The following is a 10,877-nucleotide window of genomic DNA, read 5'->3' as shown; positions in this document are numbered from 1 at the left end:
CATTTGCAAAAGCTAATGAAGCCTTAGTGTCACAATTGTTGTTGTCGACAGAATAATCAATGAAAAGTATTAGAGAATATTCATACATGAGAAGTTGCACCTCAATGCAAGACGATTTCTTCACATTAATAATAGATACAATATTAGATTGTGCAAGATTTGGCAAATATATATAGTATGCACACTACAAAGAAATGAGGGTTTTACCCAAGAAGGATTATGGTGGCTAAAAGTGTGGAGTTTAACTATAATGAAATTCTCCTCAGCACACAAGCTAGATTCCTTCAACTAATCAATAGGTGTATATATATATATATATATATTCCTCTTAATTACGTACCCCAGACGGCAAAAACAAGACTTTCAGGTCTTCGTTATTTGCTGAATTAGTAGTCTTCTTCAGCGACAAAACTTTGGTAGTTTTCGAATGAATTGTGACAAAAAATATTTCAACATTAATTAATAATTTGGGAACTGATGGATTAAGGCATTCTTTGTCAAAACGCGTTGATGTATGTTTGATTTTTCATTCAAAAGAATGAGTCATACATCAGGTGATCATGATGGATTAAGGGAATCTTGAAAACTCGATCAATCCTTACATTTTTTCTCCAAAACGATGCATCAACTATCCTAGTAGCTCTTTCTCACTTTTGACGAAAAATATTTTAATAAGAATGATTAATTATAAGAATAACCACTATATATATACTATCATAATTAATTATCAGCTTAATAGAGTTTTGATAAAAAAAAATATATATTATATTAGAGCCATCTCTATATAGTTAAAATTTCTTAAGAGAAATACTATTTATATATATATATATAGATATTTTAAGTAATTATGAGTATAGAGAGTTTATAAAATGTACTTTAAAGTAGATTTCTACAAAAGACTTACTACCAAAGACTAATTCTTACCAGAGAAAAATGATAGAAAATTAAATTAGATGATAACCTTAAATGATTTTAGGAGAAGACTTCATATATATATATATATATATATATAATCGTCACTACAAGAGAAGCGAGCTTTTGTGATCAAAATTTAATGACCAAAATGACTATTTTCCACGGTTTTCGTAAGAAATAGTCCTTTTGGTCACTAAAGTTTGGTCACAAAAGTCCACTTCTCTTGTAGTGCGTTTAAACATATAAGATCAGTTGATCAATTAATATCGTTTTAGAAAATAAATAAAAACCTTATAAATTGCAAAGAAAGAGTTAAGAGATATCCATGAAAATGAAAAGAGATTCAGCTCTATCTCTATTGTGGAAATATGAATTTGTGATCTTCAAAATGTATAAAACGAGAGCTTCTTTCTTTACTGCAAGGGAGCATGTTATCTAATGAAAGACGTAAAATTGAAGTTAAAAAGAAGAAAATAAAATACAACTTTTTAGGACCAAGTGCCACAACACGATTAGGATAATATTAGTTATTTTCCTCTAAATCAGATACTTATGCTTATTTTTATTTTATTAGTAAATATTTAATTTCAAATTTAGAAGTAATTCTGATTTTGATTTTGACCAAATCCTTTTATAAAATTCTTATTTATTTATGTATTTTGGACTCGATTTATGCGTTGGAGGTGGGTAATAATGACTTGGTTTATTCAAAGCTAGGGATAGTGGTGATACTAATCTCTCTATGTGAGAAATCACCTTCAAATATTTATGATAGAAGTAGTTTGATTGAGGTTGATTAAAGTCGTTGGAAACAAAGGCTGGGGGGCCCATGAAAGTGGATCGAGAGAGTCCTAGTAGTAATCCTCCATAAATAAACATGGAGGGCACCCATTTTTCTTTTTCTTTGAATATTGAAGAAAAGACAATGGAGGGCTTGCTTCCGGGAAAAGTCGAATTTCAAAACGCTTTAAAATTCCGAAAAAGACAAAAAAGAAAACGTGTGAACCAAATTAATATCGCAAAATGATAGTGTTATAACTATCTTCTACCTATTTATTATTCTTTTTGTATTTGATTTCTTTTTTTAATTTTTTTTACTTAATAATTAAAGAAATGGTTGTTAATAAAATTATATATCTTTTATTTTTTTTAATGATTAAGGATGTTAAAAAAATATTTAAAAGAAAAATAAAAAACTTCAAATCATTTGTAAGTAGTAAATAGATAATAATAGAGTTGTAAACCTATCACTACCCAATTAACATCTAATCGACTAAATTCTTTGGTTGTCAAAGCAAGTACGACTACTCAAGTGGTTGATAAATAACAGCTTGTTCAGTTGATAAAGAGCCGTTGCTGAAATTATAAAATTATTTTTATTATAAATTATATATAATATATATAATTATTTTTATATAATTTATTTATGTCTATAATATTATAAGTATATAATTTATTTATGTCTATAATATTACTTCAAAAAGTATAGCTGGGCCCAAAAAAGTATAGCTTTCTGGACCGGGTCTGGGCCAACGGTTGGGTCCACATTGACAAGATAATTGTAGTGTTCACAGCCATATTTTTTAAAAGGATAAGGGAATAAGAAAAAGTCTAAGTGCAGTCGTGTGATGTAAACGGCTTGCAAACGGCTTGCCGACGTGGATTATTTTATGTAAAATGCAAAATGCACCGTTTCACTTAGACAACAACCTCTCCCTCGAAACCCTCCCTCCGAACCCCTCTCTCCTCATTTCGACATTTCCCCCTTTCTCCCCTTTCTCTCTGGTTCTCCCCCTTTCTTTCTCTCTGCTCTGCTGCGATTTCCCCCAAATCTCCCCCTCCTTCGTCTCTGCTCTGCTGCGATTTCCCTCAAATTTCCCCCTCCTTCGTCTCTGCTTTGGTTCTATCTCGGTATCGTTGCTTTGCTGCAAAATCTCTCTCTCTGGCTGTATACGTGTCAGTGCAGGAACTCGAAATCCCCTTGTCCATTGCTGCAACCGGGATTTCGAAATCCCTTCCCTTCGATCGAAATCCCTTCCCTTCGAAATCCCTTCGTTTCGAAATCCCTTCCCTTCGAAATCCCTTCGAAATCCTAACCCCCTAGATCTAACCCAAACCCAAACCCTAACCCATCATCCTACACCCTAACCCTAACCCGAACCCTAACCCTAACCCTAACCCTCTCCCCCGAAACTGGTAATCAGTCGCACCTCTCCAGGTTTTTCATTTACATTATTATTTTATTTTTGCATTATGGTATTGTTAAATTTTTGGGTTTTTTATTTTTGTAATTTTGGTATTTGTTGTATAGTTGCGATTTTTTGTATTTCAGTATTTTGTGTATTTGCGAGATTACCATTTCATATTATCTTATTGTAATGAATATTTGGAAGTTGGACTTTGCATCAGTATTATAAGTTCCATGTAAAGGTGAAGAATGTACGTATTATAGCCATAATTCCTTCCATATAACTAGTAGGTCACGGCTAGTTATGATCCTCACTTATAGCTAATAATAAATAATTATTAAACTAATTAGAAAAGACTTGTATATGAAACTTGTGTCCGATGTTATGTCTCTTGAGGAAGCTTTTTATGATCTCTTAAAATTAACATAATAATGAAACCTTGGACCATAATGTTCTCTTAGACAGCAAGCTTGACTTAAAGCTAGCTAGCTGTTAATTTGTTCCAATATATGTATCTTTGAGACATCCATCCAAGTTTGGTGTACATGGTGTAAGCTAGCTAGCAGATTCATAATACAGTCTCGAACAATTTTAGTTTAATTTTACTATTACTATGAGAAAAATGCTTGTATTTGATCAGTTATTTGCAAATGAAAATGATCATTTCTACTGAAATAATTTGATTCTGATCATCAATAGTTGGTTTTGTTGTGGTATGCATGAGTATGATTTATACATGAAGCAAAGCCGATGGACCATTAATATATGATATTGATGATCAATAGATGATCAATAAGGGTTATAATATTAGCAATTCAATTAGAAAAAGTTCAAACATGATGATAAAAAGTCAATACGGAAATGCCATTAATACACATGATTGGTTCAATCAAATTGTCACATAATAGGACCTACACATCATTCATCATGTGGTGGCATATATGCTTAAATTAATATATAGCTCATGCATGTGGGGTTTTTTTCTCTAATTAATTTTCTAAGGAGGGTCCTCTCTCTCTCTCTCTCTCTCTCTCTCTCTCTCGATATATATATATATAGAAGCTGTTACGGTCACCGCTCCCGACTCCCACTAGGAGTTAGTGTTAGCAGTGTAGTATTTTTTGTGTATTTTTTTTACATGTATTTTTTTACAAAATATTTTGTAATTCAAGCATATATATACTGTGTGATATATACTGATGTGGGGGCTCTGTTTACTGATTATATCATGATAGCAAATGAGTTCTGCTTCTCATTCCGGGTCAAGTTTGGAGAGACCACTGTGCTATTGTGGCTCCCAAGCGAAGCTTTAGATTTCTAGAAAAGCAAATACTTTTGGCGGAAGGTTTTTCAATTGTCCAAACTATAAGATGAATAAACAATGTGGATTTTTTGAGTGGATTGATCTTCAAAGTGGGCAAAACAGTTGTTGTAAGCTGACCTTGGAGTTAGCTGAAAGGAGGCACGAGAGGGTACTTCATCAGCGGCTCCTCATCGAAGAATCCAAATTAAAAGCATTGGAGAAGAAGTATCTACGAGTCTTCAAAGTATTAAAAATGACATGGTATTTTTTAGTAATAGTTTCTGGAATACTTTTGATGTATGGAACCAATTATAATGTATCTCACCCATGTCTACAACTCATGTAAGATGCTGTATTTTTTAGCAAAATCATGGTTCAGTTGAATGTAGTAAATGTGTCCAATTGTAAATTAGCTGAATGTTGTATTGACTATGAATATTGGAGGTTTTTGGCAATTTATCGATATAATTTTGAGTGTATTACAATTGGACTCTGCTGTGCACAGTCTGTTTTGATTAGAAAATGTTGGTGCTGTTGCAGAAATTTTAGCTTTAACCTTTTTCTGCTGTACTGCATCTGTTTTTTGCAATTTTCCTTTCTTTTGTATTTCAATCTGCTTTGTATGAATATCACTAATCCAATAAATGTGTAAAAAGCCGAAGTGCAGCTGTTAGTTAAGTGGTACCCAATTGACATTAGGAACCCGAGTCGTGTAATAAACTGAGATATGTTACTTGATATTGGGTCAAGACTAAATGACTGAGACTAACAATTTAGATGATAAATTACTTGTGGTACTAATCATCGTATAATTTCCCACATTTCAAACCTCCATCACATATTACGAGAACCCATCTTAGATGCTTTACCCCCAACATCCACCTGATATAATTTCCACCTCCCATAATAATCACAAACTGGACATAACCTCCTACTCCAGCAGAAAACAAAACCTGTTCTTAGATGAACCCAAATAATACAATTTCGGTTTCCATAACCTGTTTATGGAATATAAATAATTTCATAAATATTATGATAATTTCTATAAATAAATAACAAATTGGTACTTATACCCCCTCCAAAAAGTTTTTAAGAACCTGCCTAATTTCCTTGCCTAATTATAACAATATTCCATAACCTGTTACAATTTCCACAAATTTCCATAAAGCCAATAGCCTCCTCCTTCTATCCACAATTATAATTACATCAACTTTCCATTAATAATCAACCCAGTATTTTCTTTACAACAAAAAATAACCTCCCATTCCACATGGTATAATTACACCAATCAAATAAAATAACCTCTTCCTATCCACATGGTATAATTACACCAATCAAAAAATAACTTGTTCCTATCCACATGGTATAATTACACCAATCAAAAAATAACATTTTCCTATCCACATTGTAAAAAAAAAAAATTATGATAATTTCTCAACCATTTGCCACTAGTTTTGCCATGCTTGTGCTCCATCTCCACCCATTGTGCTCTCGCTCTGCGACATCCAATCAAAATATATCTGAGTTGATAGATATCCAACCATTAGCCTAATGTGAAGTTGACTAATTGAAATGTGCAAAGTTCTTAAATCTTACACTTTCTTGAGTACCAAACATGGGATGATATTGCGTGACGCTAATGCTGTCCATAACCTGTTAATAGAAAAACAAAAATTTATTTACAATTTTAATATTGACCAACCATTAAATTAATGTACATACAACGTTCTCTCTCTGATACCTGCCCTTCTCCAGAATTGGTGATATCTACTTCTGATGGCCCAAATCAATTCCTGCACGTGCCCATGGGAGCTGTATCTCCTTCATCTCGCTAGCAATAAAGTAAGGTTTAAATACTCATTAGAAATAAGTGAGACTTTATCTAACACACATGAAAAACAAAAACGAGTTGTACATCCACCTGTTTGCACTTTCCTCCTGCTTGTTTTTTTTTTCTGTTTGGCTTTAACCTTTCGCATATCTGTCTCCATCTTAGATGCTCTTCTAAGAGATGGGGGTCTCCCTTTCCCTCTGACAACAATTGGACTCGTTACCCCTTGTGAACTGGATACTGCAGCAGCTGTATCCACTGTCGTAGCAGGTTCTAAATCTGTTACTTGCAAAGATAAGTTTAGAAACCGTTATTGGTACTTCACCGACCATGCTTATTATTATACATGAAAGACTAAACGAGTTGTATCTCTTTCTAACCTTTTTCAAGGTTCATAGATACTGAGGTACGGTTCTAACGATATAATATAGTCATCTCATGTATCCTCTTCTTTGCATCTTCAAATTGCTTGTTAGATTCTACCGCATAGTCGATCATCTCATAACACATATTCAGAAGAATTGAATGTCTATTACCATTTGCCCTCTCATCCCCTGGATCGTAGCTACTTTGAATTAATGTGCATCTCCTCTTGATGTCCTTTCTCCATCGCTCTAAAATGTAACATTCTGGCAATGATTTTATACCGTTAATCTTGAATACAGCCAAGATATGCCTACATAATATCCCTCTCATCTGAAATAACCCACATGAATACTTTGCATTTCCTGCATCGACATTAAAATCCACTGAATATGTAACCTGTTTTGTGAACTCCTGAATACGAACTTCATCTTCTACCAAATAAGAGCTCATTACCCCATCCGTAGTCTGTAGAGCTGGATCCAAATCAAGCACACCAATTACTTGTTGTTGAACTTCTTTGAATTTGGCATTGGTGTACAGCTCTTGAAATTTCTTTTCAATTGGGGATCTAGATACGTAGGGAATGGTGCCGCTAAATGACTAGAATTCTGCCTGACATTCATTTTCAATTTTCTTCTTCAAAGCATTGTCAAACTGATCAACAAACTCTTTCAAATTTGTCTTCGAATGGACATAACCATCAAAAAAAGCGTTCATACTCTCGCTCCACTGGGTTGTACTCATTCCAGCCCAAAAGTGCCCTTTAAGGAAAACTGGTACCCAATGCTCGCGCTCGGAATATAAACTTTTCAACCAAGCATTCTCTTCTAAATGGTATGTGTTAATAAACTGGGACCAACCTTTTTCAAACTCGGCAATAGTTTGTGTGTCGTACACACATTTCATTAGCTCAGTTTTCAGGCCACATTTGTACGCAGCATATGAACCCAACTTCTCGGGAACTTTTTTGAGTATATGCCATAAGCAAAATCGATGTCGAGTTTCTGGAAATACGATCGCAATTGCATTTTTCATTGCTCTGTCCTGATCAGTAATAATAGCCTTTGGAGCTATTCCGTCCATACATTGCAACCAAGTTTGGAACAGCCATGTAAAAGTCTCAATGTCCTCACTGGAAATCAACCCAGCTCCCAAAAGAATCGACTGCCCGTGGTGATTTACACCAACAAATGGTGCAAACGGCATCCCATACCTATTAGTCAGGTACGTGGTGTCGAATGTGACGACATCACCAAAATACTTATACGCAGCCCGACTATGTGGATCTGCCCAAAAAATTTTTTTTAACCTCCCATCATCGTCTAAATCCATCAATGCAAAAAAACCATTATTCTTGTACTGCATCCTCATAAAATAATCACGAAGTGCTCTAGCACCACCCGATCCAAGTCGTAGATGACGGGCTTTGTCGATGTAATTGCGACAATCCTTTTCCAAATATGGCAGGTTCTCGAAGCCACCTGCTCCAACTACAAGAGATCCGTAACTCTTGTTCAGCCAAATACTAGCTAAGTCGTTTGTGTCAAGGACCCTTTTAACAGTCTCATTCACTTCTCTGTTACATCGAAAGAAGCGGGACTTCTGAGGGCTAATTGCATGATTATGTGAGTTATTCACTGTTGTCAACTGCATCTTTCCCTCGATTCTTAAGGCATTAATCCTTGCCTTACAGTCCGTCTTTCCCGTCGGACGTGGGTTGGCGATATTTGAACTCTTAATCCGAGCCTTCCCTCCCCGTGCACAACCGAGGGTGACATATCTGACACTTTGATCCTCTGACTTCTCACTCCTTTGTGTCATCACCCCAAACCCGCAATTTTTAGCATACTGCTTATAATAGACCATCAAATCTTCAAACGAATTGAACTCCATCCCTTGCTTTATCTCCTCAATGATATCGTTACAATCCGAAGATGGCAACATAGTTGGTGTAGATGGACAACCATCGTCAGTTTTCAGTTCATCTAGTCTATCCAACAGTTCTCCTTCATCAACTCTTGCGGAAGTGCATTGCTCTTCAATGTTTAAACAATCCATTAAGGGAGGTGCATGTTCTTCTTCGTTTCCCATGGCCTGTACAAGTTGATCACTATTATGTCGACATGTTGAAAAGGCAATTGGTAATCGCATAAGAAATTAAAAAGCAAAAAAAATAAACGAGTTTATAGGAATGACATGATAAATAGTTTCAAAATAACCTGCTTGGGTCCCATTAAAAAACTCATTAAATAAATATAGCAATTCAACCTGAGGTAATTGCATCATTATCTCATGACTATTGAGTAATAATAGTTTAAATTTCAAAACATTTACAAAATTTCTCTTTTCTAGCTACCTACACTTTTTGGCTCAACCATTAAATATTTTATTTGAGTTAGATACGTGCAACTCGCAGTAGCACGATAGAAATAATTCTCTATATTAATAAATGATAGTTTGATTTTTGAAGACTGTGAAAGCACGTGAAACTTCTCTCAATAATTTCACATACTTACATTTGCTTTGATATTTTGTGAAATTACCATCTAAAGAGCTTATCATGAAGATTTCTACATTCTTCTAACATCTCAATATATACATTTTTTTATATAATTTATATTTTATCAAAGAAGCTAATCAATTTTAAAAGAATTGAAGCCCTTTTACATTATAAAGGAGGTATGTGTTTCCACCTGTTTAACTTGTTGAAATAGTTGCTTTGTCACATTTTTTTTCTCAATCGCATACTTGATACTCAAGCGGATGCTTTCCATACAAAATCCACATTACTTGATATTTCAAATTGGTGCTTTCCAACCAAAATTTTAAGATTTTCACATTATACATTGCAGCTACAATTGTTTCTTCTAATTTGGTTTACAACAAGGACCATAATGTTCTTTAACCAAAGAGTTGCATAACAACTTCATTAAACCAAATAATAAAATACAAAACAGTATCTACTTAAAAATATCCAAATCATTTAATAATAAATTAAAAAAATAAAAAATTCATTAACCAACCACCTAACCTGTTTGTAGGCAGCATATATCTAGATGAACTTGCATTTGTATTTGCGAGCTTATCAATCACATAATTATATTTGTACTCAACAAGCAACGTAAAAAAAAAAAAAATTAATCAAACCAATATTATCGGATGCTTGTAAAATTATATAAACAAAATTATGTATGTAATTAAGAGAGTAATAAGCATCTTTTTCATTTAAGATTTTCCAACCTAGTGAGCTTATGTAAATTATTACAATTCCTCCCTTCCATAATCAATGTAAATTATGTAAACAGTCATATTATATTCTATCAACATGCATGGGAAAACCAAGCTACACGAAATTCATGCTAGTGCTACACGGGTATTTCATCCAATCAAATGCAAAATATGACAAATTCATGCTAATGCTACAGGAAACCAAGCCAGAACTGTAAACAACCAAACACATATTGATCCTAATGTGAAAACCATTGTTTACACCAATCCACTGCAGCCCGGTTTATGCAAATCTTTTCATATATCAAACAACTTATAATCCACTTCAAGACCGATGTTTATTTAAGCACAAAAACACAACCAACAGACCCAGAACCTGCCCGTGGTGGAGCTGACGGGGTAAAGTCAGAAGATGACCCACGAAACCAGAATCGACCCACGACACTCACCCACGTCGCTGACCCGAACTGCCCCAATTGCTGGCCCGAACTGCTGGCCCACCGAGTTGACCCGAGGTTATGGCCCACGAAGCTGACCCAAACGACGCTCGGGCTTGACCCACACAATGCAGACCGGGCCGAAATCAACCCACCCAAACCGGATGCCCAACCCAACGACTCCGTGCTACACCAACGAACTGCAGAACGGCGTGGATCTAGTTCCTCCTGCTCGATCTTGTACAATGGTTCCTCCTGCTCGCACTCGCACATCAGAAGCGGGAACGAAATGGTTTCAATATCATTTCTTCCGCTTTTTCATTCCGTTTTTTTTTTAATATTGAAATATTTTATTATTATTTTAATAACGGCCACGTCAACCGACTGCGTGCCGCTTACATTTGCCGTTTACATATAGAACTACTGAGGGAATAAAGGGTAAAGAAAAATAGGCCACACCTTTTGTGATTTTATGCTTTTGGATTTTATATATTTAAATTGTCAAAATTGAATATTCAAAACTAATTTTCTGAACTTCTCAATTTTAAAGATCCTGACATTTTTTTTATTATAAAAATAGATGAAATTAAAGTCATCATTTATAACGG

General features: G+C 34.5%; 1 protein-coding gene across 1 annotated transcript; it reads right to left on the bottom strand.

Annotated features, from left to right (window-relative positions):
• Positions 1–7,204: 7,204 nt before the first annotated feature.
• On the bottom strand, positions 7,205–8,695 carry LOC122298865 (protein FAR1-RELATED SEQUENCE 5-like). Its single transcript, XM_043108714.1, has one exon. The coding sequence runs from the start codon at positions 8,693–8,695 to the stop codon at positions 7,205–7,207; it is 1,491 nt and encodes a 496-aa protein (XP_042964648.1).
• Positions 8,696–10,877: the final 2,182 nt, after the last annotated feature.

Source organism: Carya illinoinensis, chromosome 16 (genome assembly GCF_018687715.1).
Source record: "Carya illinoinensis cultivar Pawnee chromosome 16, C.illinoinensisPawnee_v1, whole genome shotgun sequence".
NCBI lineage: Eukaryota > Viridiplantae > Streptophyta > Magnoliopsida > Fagales > Juglandaceae > Carya > Carya illinoinensis.
The sequence above is the reverse complement of the archived record's forward strand: the minus strand, read 5'-3'. Positions and strand labels throughout refer to the sequence as shown.

Bases quoted from the DNA above. Each gene is read 5' to 3' on its own strand.
- LOC122298865 (XM_043108714.1), bottom strand. From the start codon at position 8,695: ATGGGAAACGAAGAAGAACATGCACCTCCCTTAATGGATTGTTTAAAC.